The following is a 15,431-nucleotide window of genomic DNA, read 5'->3' on the forward strand; positions in this document are numbered from 1 at the left end:
ATGGAAAGAGTTAAAATTCTAGCATTTGAAATACCTTGGGGTGTCCAGTTTTCAAAAATATATGATTTGATGGGGTAAATTGCGTTGGCCGGCTTCAAAGATACCCAAAATGGCACATGGGGGGAAGAATTACCAGGTTTGGAAAAAATGGTTTTGAAATAGCAAAACGCTACTTGTACTTAATGCTCCATAAAGTGCAGAAAAAAAGCAAAAAAACATAAACATTGGGTATTTCTAAACTCAGGACAAATAGTAGAATATATTTAGTAGGTTTTTTCATTAGCTTTTTTGGATGAGTAAAAGATTTTTGGGGTAAAAGTCAGAAAATGTGTTTTTTTGGGGTTTTTTTTTTACATTTTTCATAATATTTTATTATTTTTCATGGGAAATTAGATAATATGATCAAAACAATGGTATCTGAAGAAAGCCCTTCTTGTCCTGAAAAAAACAACATATTATTTGTGTGCGTTCACTAAATGAGTGAGGAGAAAATTATATCTAAATACGAACACTGCAAAAGTGTAAAACAGCCTCGGTTCCAATGGTACAAAAGGTAAAACACAGCCTGGTCCTTAAGGGGTTAATTAGTCGTTAAGTGACTTTTTCCGTGACATGCTTGTCACGTCACTGGTCGTTAAGTAGTTGGATGATCTGAAACATTTAAATGTGAAATTTAAATAAGCAAAAATAGAAGTTATTAAAATGTGATCAGTTGGTGCTTATGCTTGTTCTTTAATGTTGTCTTCCATGCAGCGAGGAGAAAATGACAGCAGCATGCATAAGAAAATGCCATGTCTGTTTCACTGGCCTTATTAAGTCAGAGGGCTGCAATAGAATAGCTTGCCGTTGTGGAGCCCAGATTTGCTACCTCTGTCGAGCCCCCATCAATGGCTATGATCACTTCTGCCAGCATCCTCATTCTCCTGGGGCACCCTGCCGTGAGTGCACTAGATGCTCTCTTTGGACAGACCCATCGGTAAGCAGAATCATATGATCTCTCTTGTGGATGACCTTTTTCTGTGGTAATCTTGTAGACACTAAAGTTGAGGTAAAACCTCCCTTACAATGTCTTCAGGATGAATACTGTAGTATACCTTTTATCAATTGGTTACCTTGGTTAATGCATGTGCTCTCAAACCTTAATAAAATATAGCAAACACTGAGGATACATGATCTGATATTGCACCTAATTTCTGAACTGAAGTGAATATTTCCATGTTTTCCTTCATGAAGTTGAAACATGATTGCAGAAACAAAGTAATAAACCACAGACATGACTACAGAAAATGTGCAAGTGTTCCCTGTGAAAACCTACATGTTAAGCTACGATTAATACGGATTTTGCATCTTTCTACTAGTCAGTTTTCTCTAGTGGGACATAGTGCTGAAATAGCCAGTTAGAGGTGGTGTTTGTATGTAGAGGAGCAGCCACCTGAAACCACTTTAATAGCGGAGAATTAAGAAATGTTCCTTACAATAAATCAACACATCCTTGCATAGTTCAGGGAGGTGTCAAGTTAAGCGAGATACCTGGAAGCACTTTCTCATCTGAAGGTTCTTACAGCTATATGGCGAAACCTAAAAAAAACCCAGGTGAGTGCTCTGTTTGAGCATGTAAAAGGTAATTTGCCAGATTACAGTTTATTCCATGTGATGGGCGCTTTTGGTGTTCTTATATGTTGTAGAGATTAGGGCTGCAACTAACGATTATTTTCATAATCGATTAGTTGGTCGATTATTTTTTCGATTAATCGGGTAAAAAAAAAATTTCGTTTATTTTAAATAAAAACGTATAATTTACAATGGCATTTCACGATTCGCCTTCTTATTTTACTGACATAATAATTAAAGCTATATTCCAACAAGAACTCAAAAAATACCAAAAAAAGCTTTACTAGTAAATATTCATGTAAACTATTTTTGCCCAGTTATGCACATCTCACCCCCAGCTTGCCTCTCTGTCCCAGAAATGCATATCAGGAGGGGTATAAGGCATATCAGGAGGGGTATAAGGCATATCAGGGGACAGAGTGGCATATAGGAGGTATAAGGGGATACCTCCTATATGCCACTCTGTCCCCTGATATGCATTATACCCCTCCTGATATGCCTTATAGCCCCCTATATGCCACTGATATGCCACTTTGTCCCCTAATATGCCACTGTGCCCCCTGATATGCCTTATAGCCCCATATATGCCACAGTGCCCCGATATGCCACTGTGCCCTCCTGATATGCCTTATAGCCCCCTATATGCCACCATGCCCCGATATGCCTTTTACCCCTATATGCCACTGAGATGCCACTGTGCCCCCTGATATGCCTTATAGCGCCTTTATGCCACTGTCCCCCCTGATATACCTTATAGCCCCTTTATGCCACTGTCCCCCCTGATATGCCTTATAGCCCCTTTATGCCACTGTGCCCCCTGATATGTCTTATGCCCCCCCGATATAAGAAAAACTGACATCACTAAAATTGTTTTTTTATATTTATATTTATTAAATATAGACAAAAAAAATACACAATACAATATAAATATATATAAATATATGGACAATAAATCAAATATTATAGACATAAAAAAAAAAACACAAATGCACATAATTAATAGATCCCGCAAAAATTCTACCTGCCCCACCAGGGGTTAATATATCAACAGAAGAAACACAGGGCAAATGAGCATAAAAATAAAGATAATACTTACCCAGTGCTGCTTACTTGTCCTGTTTTTCTTCTGTTGATATATTAACCCCTGGTGGGGCAGGTGGAAGTGGCAGCGAGATGAAGTAGCGAGGTTGCGCACATCGCGCACTAAAATCCAAATCCCCAGCAGGCGCTGCAGCGGGACCTGGATCCTCTCCGGCAGCCGGTAGGGGTCTGTGTGATGCGCGAAGACAGCCTCTTCTCCCCTCCGCTTCCGTTGGGGCTTCCATGATGGAAGCCGCACCGGAAGGTCACGTGATGCCGGGTTCAGTAATAGAAGCCCCGGCGGAAGTGGAGGGGAGAAGCGGAAGGGGAGAAGCGGAGGATGTCTGTGTGTTTTGCACAGACCCTCACCGGGTGGCAGAAAGGATCCAGGTCTCCTGCAGTTTTGCGGGGGGGTCTGGATTCTACAGTTATAATCCGATCTCTATTTGAGATCGGATTATAGAAGGACGGGAGTTTTTCAGAGCGTTTACTCTGAAAAACATAATTTTATAAAAAGATAAAAATCGATTCAACTAATCGATTATGAAAATCGTTGACAACGATTTTCATAATCGATTATCGATTTTATCGATTCGTTGTTGCAGCCCTAGTAGAGATTTGAGTTTCTTAACCTTTTTGTCTTTGACCCCGTAGCAAGATGATGAAAAGTTAATTCAGGACATTCAAAGTGAAGCAGAAAATGACCAGAGACAGAAAAAAGGAGGTATGTGTCAGCCTATATATATATATATATAGACGTTCCCCATGATTGCCTCTATTAGTGAAACGTACAGTAGTCCTCCTTTTTAATGGACCAAATAGGAAAAGTGCCAACAATGTTTAGTTTATGAATGCATATTGCCCGTCTGTGTACCTGCCATAGATTAAGGTGGTTTGATTAGACTTTTTGTAAATTATGTTTAGATTTTGCAGTACTGAGCAGACATCTGGCATAAACACCTTCCACTATATAGCTGCCCAAATAGGCGGTACCAAATGTACATAATGACTGTGTATAATATATACATTTTTGTGGCCACCACAGCTTGCACTGTATGCTCAGCATATCATTATTGTGACATCCCACTCCAACTGTGACATTTGGGATATGAAACAATTCAGTGTGTGTATATAGCTTAACTGCCTGTAATTAGTTCTTGGGATCCAGTTGTATTGTTTCAACAGTCTGTGGTGGTCAGTTTTTCTTTAAGTTGTGTCGAGGACATATTTGAGCATATTGTTCAAGTACTTGATCACCTTTACTTAACATGATATATTTACGTTTCTTTGTTGGCAGATAAAGGCTTCAAAAGAATAGGCCCTCCTATGGAATTGAACGCACCCAAGATTGCCAAAATTACTGAAATACCAGAGGCAAGACCTCAGAACTTTAACCAGCCTCAAATGCGGCCATTCCCTATTTTGCACCCAGCTTTTCCATTGCCCCCTGTGCAGCCCATGTACAATAACCTCCCTCTGAATGTGGGTGCCAGACCTGCTCCCTATGTGCCTCCACTTCCCAATATACGCTTGAACTACAATTTCCCACCTCTTAACATAGACTTAGAGCCCAACATTCCCATGCACTTTGGACCTCAACCCAGGCGTGAGTAATAACCCACCAAGGTGAATGGGTGTAAGGCAGAGAAAGTGATAAAGGCACAACAAAACCAGAATGTCATCTTTTCAGACATTGTATGCAATGCGTAATGGTCATTTTAACAAACAAAACAGCCAAAATAGTTTTGGATACTTCAAGCATCCATGTACCCAACAGGACTTTTTTGTACAAATTGCACCTTACCAAGAAGAATACCAGAAAGCCCCTTGTGTGGGCTTAATATATGTTTGTGCTGGTTAGTTGTCAATTAACCGCTCATTCTCTCCCTTCTCATCTGCCAAAAGGAAATTAATGTTCAGCCAATAATCTGTTGTGGCCTTTTTAGTCTTTAAAGTGTGATAATTCAGTGCACCGTTCTATCTGTTCTTTTTCTGACAGATACCTTTTTACTAAGTCGTTTAAGTGCAGATACATGTTTAAACTTGCCTTAAAAGTGGGAAAACATCAAAACTGTGCACTTTTGCAAAATATTAGGGAGCAAAATTGTTCTCACTTTGTACAACATAGATGTGTAACTAGTTTTTTCTCTGTTTCAGAAAGGCATTTTCTTATCGTTCAAATGTTATTGAAATGTTTATGGGAAATGTACCATATGGAACTTTTGAAAAGAATGTTTCATGTATCCCCTTAGTTTTTGTGTTCTCATTTGAATTGCAAAGGTTACGTTTGAAACACCTTTTAAGGAAAGCGTATTTCAAGCTACAATGGTAAAAATCACATCTTTACTGAGACACTTGATCTAAATATCCTCCTCTACACACATGCTGATTTTTCATTCTGTTCTTTAGTTGGATTGTAAATTTAAGCTCTCAAACTATTTACAAATAAATAAATCATATAAATCTATCCCTGATTAAAATGACCTTTTCCAAGGCCTCCAGGCGTTATAATGTTCACTTGCATTAACAGAGTGCTTCTAAAATTTACCTGAATCATGCTTAGTCCTATTCACATCATCATTCTAGATTTTCTCTCTCCTTTGCATGGGGTACATGTGTTTGACCACACATTTCTACAGTTTTTTGGGTTTTTTTGTTCCTGTATGTCTGCAGATTACAGTTCTGTGTACTACAGCTTTGTGTTTTATTCATGTGCTTATTAAGGTTTTGGATTTAGTTTTTTTTGGAGACTCCTCATTGTTACTTTTGTAGTATAACAAGTAATCCTTTTTATTGGTTATATGGGTTTCCTGTTTGCTTCATGATAATGGTCTGGTCTCACAAAGACCAGCTGGAGCAGTTACCCCCCAATACCCATTATTTGCCTTTGTCAGGTCTCCCTTCATACCCCTTCACTGTCATTTGTTTGCAAGACCTGCATCCCATAACTAATATTCCCCAAGTTTCCATCAATATTTACCAGGAGCTGTAAATTCATACATAAAGTAGGTGTGTGTGGGAAAAATACACACACAAAAATACTACTGCAAACTTTGAAAAAATGCTGGTGGTAAAATGTGTGCATGCAAAGAGTTAAAATACCAGCATTTAAAATACCCTATGGTGTCTAGTTTTCAAAAATATATGGTTTTGTTGGGCACACTGAAATGACCCGGCTCAAAGATGTACCAAATAGGGCATGGGCAGTGGATCCCCAAATGCCAAAGTTCAACATTGAAAAATGTGCATGCCCCAAATGTGGCCCTTTTGCCCCCGAACAGCCAGGCAAAATCATTCATGTGGGGTATCACTGCGCTCAGGAGATGTTGCTGAACACATATTGTGTTTTGTGATAGTGACATATACCAGAACCTGTTTATTCATTCCGGAAGTAAAATGTGTGTGAAAAAACAAATGCAAAAAAATTACTACCATAAAGTTTGACAAAGGCTGATGGTAGAATAAGTGCTTGGAAAGGGTTAAAATACTAGCATTTGGAATACCCTGGGCTGTCTAGTTTTAAAAAATATATGATTTGATGGGGTAAATTGCATTGGCCAGGTTCAAAGATACCCGAAATGGCACATGGGGGAAGAATTACCAGATTTGGAAAAAATGGCTTTGAAATAGCAAAACGCTACCTGTACTTATTGCTCCATAACATGCAGAAAGAAGCAAAAAAACATAAAAACATTGGGTATTTCTAAACTCAGGACAAATAGTAGAATCTATTTAGCAGGTTTTTTTATTACCTTTTATAGATGAGTAAAAGATTTTTCAACTAAAAGTTAGAAACAAATTTTTCACCATATTTTATACTTTTTTTAATAGTAAATAATATGATACAATCAAAACAATGTCATCTAAAGAAAGCCCTTCTTGTCCTGAAAAAAACAATATCTAATGTGTGTGGGTTCAGTAAACGGGAAAGAAGAAAATTACAGCTAAACACGAGCAGCGCAGAAATGTTAAAACGGCCATTGTCACGAAGGGTACAAAAAGTAAAATCAGCCTTTGTCACGAAGGGGTTAAAGGCTGCAAGTGTCGGAGGGGGCAACATGACTGTTTAGTAATGTGAATGGTTGCCTATACTAACCTAGATTAAGGAGATTGATACAATTATTAGTTTTGGGGTACCCCAAAACACTTTATGCAGATTGAGAACAGTTTAACTTATGTGGTTAGACAATTGTTTTCTTATTGGTCATCTGCAACCTTCCTTAAGTGCGAAGGTGTTTACACCTGAGGAGACGGCATTTTCAATATTTCTGCTATATCTTTCAACCTTAATTTCGCTCTTAATTTAGTGTACAGACACAAATGGTTTATTTTTATAGGCACACTCATTGCTTTCTTTTGATTTTATATATAATATATATATATTATATATATCATACCCCTTCACTGTCATTTGTTTGCAAGACCTGCGTCCCATAACTAATATTCCCAAAGTTTCCATCAATATTTTACCAACTTTCACATATATATATATATATATATATATATATATATATATATATATTATATATATTGTTTGCAACTAGTGCGAATGAGGAATAAAAAAAACACTATTCATATACCTACTCTGTGTTGGGAAACACGTGATATGGCAAATATTAAAAGGGGTGCATATTTTATCCAAACTGTAATATTTTCAAATTTGGTATTCTGAGTGCTGACAGATCTGCTACTTAAAATATTTTTATGAAACTTCGACATCCCAAGGTTTTCCACTATGGTAATTTTGACATGTTTCATGCAGCCTTTTCCCCACTGATCACATCCAAAATTACAAGTATAAACAAACTGCTTTTTGAACACACTTTGAAATGCTGCTTTGGTCTTCTAGCCCAGGGTCTTCAGCAGCTGCAGAAAAAAAATTGTGTTCAGCAACAGAGATGCACCATGTCATTGGTCTGGCATGTTTTGGGGAAGCTACTCCAGGGTATTTATTTTAACTTATGTAGTGAGGGACTGTTTTTTTTTTTTTGTAGGATTTTTATTTTTGTGGGTAGGGGTACTGGTTACAGGTGATATATTTTATTTTTCTGAAATGCTCACTTAATGTTTAGTTTGTATTAATCAAAGGAAACACCAGTGTATTTTATGCAAATTTTGCTTTGGGCCTGCAGTGGAAATTGCTTTAGAATGATGACGTAGGTACAAAGTTACAACCCCACCTGCATTCTTCATTCTACCAAACTGTTTATTCATCTCTAGCACAGGAGCTTGCATCCTCATAATCCCTCTGTAATGCTATTTTCACAAATATTTTATGACAGAGTAGCAATTTATATTGTAGTTGTCACAGGGATGTCCAACGTGCGGCCTGCGGGCCAAATACGGGCCGCCGGACTTTGAGGTGCAGCCCGCGGGAGTGGACCAGCCCCCTCTGCTGGCTGCTTAATGATTTTGAAGCGGCCAGCATGCAGGCACCGTACCCCCTGGTGCCTTAGTGAGATTCTTCGTCTCGCCATTTTGAAGATGCGACAGGGCGCTTGAGTGGGAGGGCTAACATCACGAGGAGAAGAGCATGTCGGAGGAGAGCAGTCTGCAGGGGAAGGAAGCTAGCAAAATTAAGTATTTTAAAAAAATAAAAAAAAATACTGAGGGTTATAAGCACCCAACAGGGTGGTTGCGGCATCAAATATAAATCAATACAAAAAAAGCGGGGGTGTCTGTGTATAGTACACATGGGTATGGGGGGGCATTACATTAACCAGTAGAAAAGGGTGTGGGGGCATAAATGCACAAAGGGAGCTGGCTAGGGGCACAAATATATATGGGACAATAAACAAGGGGTTGTGGGGGGGGGGGAGTACATTAATACTAAAGGGGTCCTGGCAGGGCCATCAATATACAAGGGGTCAAGCATTATTTTAATTTATTACATTTTTATTCGGATTCAAAAAATAACGTACTGCAAAAGAAAATATAGCGCATCTCGAGTCGGCAGATGAGGAAATAGAATGACCATACAGAGGTTAGCGGAACAAGTACAGTGGAGTCCAAAGTAATATACATCAGTGCACAAAGGTACAATCAAGGTAACATTGTATCCATAATGACGAATAAAAGTGAGTGAGCCTGTCCTGGTGTGTGTGTGTGTTTGGGTGTCGGTGTGGCACAGACTGTGTGGGTGTGTGTGTCGGTGTGGCAGAGCCTGTCCTTGTGTGTGTGTCGGGGGGGCACTTTACTTACTATAGGAATAAATTAAACTATTCAATTTTTACTTATCCAGAAGAAAAACACCCACCTGAATTTGTAGTCACTTTTAAGGACAAAACTTCCTAGGTACAGAAATCAGTGAGATAAAAAGTAAAGTTATTCTGTTATTTACTCTATTTCAATCCACATATCCTATTAAAAGGATTAGTGACACTAAATTGTGGCTTCAGGCGTGTATGACTTTTTTTTGGTATACTGATTTACTCCCAGTCACATTACATCCATATGCGTTAGAAAATCAGGAAAAGAGGAGCATGGATGGTGGGCTAATTTGGTGGCGCAATGAGTCGGTAGCAGGAATCAACAATGGCCAAAACAGAATCCATCCTCAACTTGCCCATCCTCAAGACAAAAAACCCTGCAAATCTTTGCTTTTGTAGGAACCGCTAGATACTATAGAAAGTCTGCCCCGTTATAGTGAGTTCGCTAAAGCCTTAACTGACCTGACAAAGAAACCCCACCCCCTTACGGTTCTGTAGTCCCCCAAGTGCCACAAACCCTTTGAGAAGCTTAAGATGGCTCTAGAAAATTCACTAGTATTGGCCTCCCCGGAGTTTAACTGACATTACTTGGTACATAAAGAGATTTCCTTCTATGGCCTTGGAGCAGTGCTGAGCTAAGTGAACAGCCAGGGCAAGAAACATCTAGTTGGCTATTAAAGCCAGAAACTACTCAACCAAGAGTTAGGGTACGCCGCTATTGAAAAAGAAGGCCTGACCCTTGTACAGGCCCTTAAGCGGTTCAAACCCTGCCTCTGTTAAAGGAAATTTAAAGTGCTGTTTGGCTAAGACTTTAAATTTCACCGTCAAGTAAAGACCAGGAATGCTGACGGTATATACTGGCAAGAAGATGTCTAACGTTGGGACGTGTACCACTACTTCCAGCCATCCTCGGATTTGCTCATATGAGGACAACCCCAGGCTGGCTGTTTCTGGAAAGGAGGAGCTATGTCATGGAAGCCTCTGTGCTGTTTTTGTTGTATATTTCTATTAACTTTTTGTCCCAGATGCTACCTAAGCGGCCGCTATAGAGCCCTGCCGCTGGGTTGCTTTATAATTTAACTAGGCAACAAAGTAACCCCTTTTCCCACCCATCACTATGTCCGCATCACCAGATATCCATATATGGAGGGTCAGGTAGTTCCTCTTGTGTGCTGATCAGGACTTCTGTTTTAGGCACAAATTGCAGATAACACTGTAGGACTGGCTATATATTGTGTGTGCTGTATGTGTCCTTAATAAAGGGTTCCTCTTTGTTCGACCAATAAGACCGGTGGTGTTCACTATATTGGGGAATAATACAAAGGGAACAACGTACTAAGCCCAAAAGAGCTGATGATTTCTGCAATAACACTCAGGGAATACTCGGTGCCCTTGATTCCTGCTACAAATAACTTCTGACATTTGTCCTTAGTTTTGCTTTTCTCATACTTTTCTTAAGGTAATAAGTACAAGTAGTGTATTACTATATCAAAACAATGTTTCTGGATTTAGTCATGTGCCCATGTTCTATATGGGACATCTTTAAAGCTGCCCAATTCAATTTACTCCCATGAAACCATATAATTTTGAAAACTAGACAACCCCCGGGTATTTCAAATGAAGTTGTGAAGGTTTGTGGCAGTAATTGTTGCCGAATATGCCGAATGTGATTGCTCCTGAGTTTCACACAGGGCCCCTGCAACTTTTTTGCGTGTTGCCAAATGCCTCCATATCAAGGTATTGCAGCAATACAGTTTGAGCTGGCACATCTATGGTGTCAGGGTAATTTTCTACTGCCATCTGGTATGCAATTTTTCCAATGATAGAAACAGGAATTGTGTACCCTCAACAGAATCCAGAAAGATCCACATTCCTGAAAATTATCTACATTCACTGGACATTGAAAGGGAGAATTCTTTCTGCTCCTTCAAGTTTAAAATACACCATATGGGCAAAAGTATTGGGACACACCAATTGGGACATCAAGTGGCCTCTGAAGCAGTGCCAGCGTGTTCTGTAGAGTGACGAATAACACTTCTCTGTTTGGCAGTCTGATTGACGAGCCTTGGTTTGGGAGATGCAAGGAGAATGTTACCTGCCTGACTGCAATGGGCCAACTGTAAAGTTTTGTTGAAGAGGGATAATAGTATAAGGTCGGTTTTCAGTGGTTGGGCTAAGCCCCTTACTTCCAGTGAAGAGAAATCGTAATGCTTCGGCATACCAAGACAGTTGGGACAATGCTATGCTTCCAACTTTGTGGGAACAGTTTGAGGAAGGCCATTTTCTATTGTAGCATGACTATGCCCCAGTGGACAAAACAAGGTCCATAAAGGCATGGCTGGGTGAATGTGACTGGCCCATGCAGAAGCCTGGCCTCAACCCCATTCAACTTGAATGGAGATTGCAAACCAGGCCTTCTCGTCCAACATCAGTGCCTGACCTCACAAATGCTCTACTAGATGAAAGGGCAAAAGTTCCCACAGAAACACTCCAGAAAAGCCTTCCCAGAACAGTGGAAGCTAGTATAGCTGCAAAGGGGAACCTACTACGTATTAATATCTATGTATTTAGAATGTGATGTAATTTAACAAGTCCCTGTTGGTGTAATGGTCAGTTGTCCGAATACGTTTGTGCATATAGTATAGTTTTCTATAATTTTGAGTAGTTGCGACTTGGCACAGTATAATAAATGTGCGTAAAATGAAAATATATTATATTTTTAATGCAAAGAATATATTACCGTACCAAAAGAAAACAAGATATATAGCTATCAAGTACCTAATTAGAACAGAGGATGCCTAAGAGCGCTCCCTAACTTTTAACTACTAGGATTCAGAAACTATGCTCATTTTAGTCTCTAGGACTGGACTATAGAGTTTTTTTTTGCAACATCAGTAGTAAAATAAATAAATATATGATTTAAAAACTACGGTAAGCAATTCAATGATCTAACTAAACCACAGTGAACAATTGTGCAACCATACAAACACACAGAAAATGTGTGTAACTCTAATAGACCTGAATAAACAAAAAGAAGACTGTATAAGAAATGGTAAAACAGAAATTATATATATATGTGTGCGTATATATGTGCAAATCATCTTTTAACCAGCTTGCAGTAAAAAGTATATCATTGCCTATCTATATGATATCTGACTAAAACTGTGGGTAGTGATTTTTTTCTGTTGTAATGGACATAGAATATGATTCTTATTTTTAATAGAGAAGTGCTAAGGCTATGCTCTGGGTCAGGCCTTGGGCACACGCACTGAATTAAGGCAACTGTATTTCAGGTCATATTTGTGAGTAGGAAAAGCCCTATCAGGGATCCAGATATCACTAAATTATAGTAGCCATCTCTGTACTCTGTGCCAAAATCTAAATGTTCACCTTGAAAATCTGAATGCTCACCTTGATACTCAGAGACTCTGGTGACACTATAATAGGCAGGGATGTTCAAAAGTCTATATACCCTTAGTTCTTAATATTGTGTATTGCCCCCTTTAGCATCAATGACAGCGCGCAGTATTTTGTAAGGCCCCAAATCCTTGCAGGTAGTATAGCTGCCCATTCGTCATGGCAAAATGCCTCCAGGTCATGCAACGTCTTTTGTTGTCTTGCGTGAACTGCATGTTTGAGATCTCCCCAGAGTGGCTTGATGATATTAAGGTCAGGAGACTGTGATGGCCACTCCAGAACATTCACCTTTCTCTGCTGTAACCACTGGAGGGTCAACTTGGCCTTGTGCTTAGGATCATTGTCGTCCTGGAAAGTTCAAGTTTCGTGTGGGAAAAAAAGCACATTTTCTGCCAGTATTTTCTGATCACATACTGCGTTCATCTTGCCATCAATTTTCATAAGATTCTCTGTGCCTTTAGAACAAGTAAATCGTCGTATTGTGCTCCTTTAAACAACGACATCATCTTTTTCCAGAGGAGCCTGTATTTCTCCTGTGGTTACCTCTGGGGCTGAATTTTTTCTTGGTTTACCTGGCTTAGTATCAAGAGATTGCCACATTTTCCACGTCTTAATTTGTGATTGAACAGTACTGACTGGCAGTTTGTAGCTTTGGGTATCTTTTAGATCCTGTTCCATCTTTATAAAGTTCCATTACCTTGTTATGTAGGTCTATAGACAGTTCTTTTCTGCTCCCCATGGCTCAGTCTCTAGCCTGCTCTGTGCATCCACTTGAGAGCTAACAAACTCATTGACTATTTATACACAGATACCAATTGCAATGTAAAAAGCCACAGGTGTGGGAAATTAACCTCTAATATTATATATATATTATATAATATATAAATATTAGCCCCTGCAGCCAATATATATATATATATATATATAAATATTAGCCCCTGCAGCCGATATATATTAATATTAGCCCCTGCAGTATTAGTCCCTGCTGACAATATATATAAACATTAGACCCTGTTGCCAATATATTTTATAGTGTAAAAACCCTGTATTTGCAGGTATAATAAATAATGTATGGAAACATAGCATTGCAGGTATAGATCAACAGAACACACAAACCCAGCATTGCAGGTATAGATCAATTGGAAATCATGGGCGGCTACGCAGACTGACTGGTTTGCGGCTACGCAGTCCCATATGCAACAAACTGACACCTTTCTATCACACCCAGCAGTGACTTTTTCAGCAATTTGAGCTAAAACAGCTCGTTGATTTGACCACACGGACAAGCCTTTGTCCCTTATATGTATCAATGAGCTTTGGCCGCCTGTCACTGGTTCACCACTTTTCCTGCCTTGGACCACTGCAGTCTGGGAACACCAGTAGCATACCTAGCGGGGACGGTCCACCCCGGGTGCTGCTCATCAGGGGGTTGCCAACACGCCGGCACCCCTCCAGAGACGGACAGTAATGTCCGCCGCTAGAGGCGCAGGCGAGGTTGGGGAGATCAAGGATCTCCCTCTAACCAGTTTAAAGTCAATCAAGAGAGCGGGAGGCCTGTTAATGTAGACCTACGATCCTGCTTCCTTGCGATGTGCACAGCAACTGATGCTGTGCGTCAGGATTTAATGTCATATCCCGGCGCACAACACTGAAGCCACGCCCACTGCCTTCCGCGCTCACTGCACCGGAAGGGCACAGAAGAAGAAGAAGAAGAGCCAAGAGGAGGAAAAGGAGCTGTAGCGGGGAAAGTGACAGAGAAAAGGTAGAAAAACATTCAGAGAGAGTGAGTGGATTAGTAAATGTGGATTAGTAAATGTGTGAGAGTGATGAGTGTTTGTCACTAACGGCGAGTCAGGCTGTGGATCCACACTGCAGTACAAGGAAAGGCGCCCCTAAGCGGTGATGAAGAGCTACGCAGATTCCTGGAAGAAGTATCAGCAACCAGGGGTCCCCAATAATGCAGGAACATAAGGATAATTCAAGGAGCAGGCAATCGGATAGTCGGGGTCACGAGCAAAGGTCAGGGCAGGCGGCAAACAACAGGTAGTAAGGTACAAGCAGAGTTCAGGCAAGGGCAGGAGGCAAACAACGGGTGGTCAGGTACAAGCAGAGTTCAGGCAACGAAAAAGCAAAGAGGGTTCAAAACGCTAGTGAAGGCAATAAACGCACTTTATCACAGGCAAGGGATACTTGCAGACTGAGGGTTTAAATATCCCTCTAACTCCAGGATCCTCCGACCCCCTAAATTAGGGGGAGGAGGAAAAAAAAGATAAATACCCCTTTAAGACGCGGCATGAATATTCATGACGTTGAGACGCGCGTCCCGTCTAGATCCCTCGATCCTTGCGGGGGCGCGCGTCTACAGGCAGGACAGACCTCACCGCATCTCCCGCGAACAGAACGAGCAGTGGGCTGAACACGTGGGCTGCGTCTCGGCTCCCCTGCTCGAGGAAGCCCTGGAACCGCCGGCAAGGTAACAGTGTTATGCTATAGCCTGTACCATTGCTAATGTCTTGTTCATTATATAATTATATGAGTTATTCTCTACATCATACATTTCACTTCCTGCCTGTCTACCCGGAATGTTTCTATCTTTTGGGTTGTCAATGGGAGGGCAATACATTTTTAGATTTGCGTCTCCAGATGGAGTGCTCCATTTCCTGCTGCTATTTCGAGACTTTTAGCTCATTTTTGTAATGGGTGGTTAGAGAGGAGTCGGGTTCCTCCTATGATTATTCACTATTTGGATAATTTTTTATGCGTGGGCCCTTCGGGCTCTCCACTTTACCATTCAGAGGGTGATGGGTCGTTTTGGGGTCCCCTTATCACCAAATAAGACAGAGGGCTGTTTGTCTACCATTAAGATTTTGGATTTTGAGACGGATTTGCACTCCGCCCTTTACCACAGGAGAAGCTGGAGGTTATGAGGTTTGAGATAACAAAGTTACAGGCTTTCCATAGGGCTCAATTGCGTCAGCTCCAGTCCCTGCATGGCAAGCTTAATTTCGTCTCCCGGACTATCCCCATGGGTCGTAATTGGTGTGGCAGGGGGTCTCTCGGGGTCTGGCATCAGTGCGGGAGTTGGCCATATGAGGTATGGCAACTAGGGTGGCA

The 15,431-nt window shown here is 40.6% G+C and overlaps 1 protein-coding gene across 1 annotated transcript in view; it reads left to right on the top strand.

The window, feature by feature from the left end:
* LOC149290664 (E3 ubiquitin-protein ligase RNF216-like) overlaps nucleotides 1-15,431 on the top strand; it is a 90,519-nt gene that overhangs the window by 72,031 nt on the left and 3,057 nt on the right. The window contains exons 16-19 of the mRNA XM_089488453.1: nucleotides 754-976; nucleotides 3,346-3,415; nucleotides 3,989-4,297; nucleotides 14,649-14,790. Coding sequence (XP_089344579.1) covers nucleotides 754-976; nucleotides 3,346-3,415; nucleotides 3,989-4,297; nucleotides 14,649-14,790 — 744 coding nt within the window. The remainder of the gene's footprint in view (nucleotides 1-753; nucleotides 977-3,345; nucleotides 3,416-3,988; nucleotides 4,298-14,648; nucleotides 14,791-15,431) is intronic.

The sequence above is a fragment of the Sceloporus occidentalis genome, unplaced genomic scaffold (genome assembly GCF_023333645.1).
Source record: "Sceloporus occidentalis isolate IW3139 unplaced genomic scaffold, rSceOcc1.0.p SCAF_38, whole genome shotgun sequence".
In the NCBI taxonomy this organism is placed as follows: Eukaryota; Metazoa; Chordata; class Lepidosauria; order Squamata; family Phrynosomatidae; genus Sceloporus; species Sceloporus occidentalis.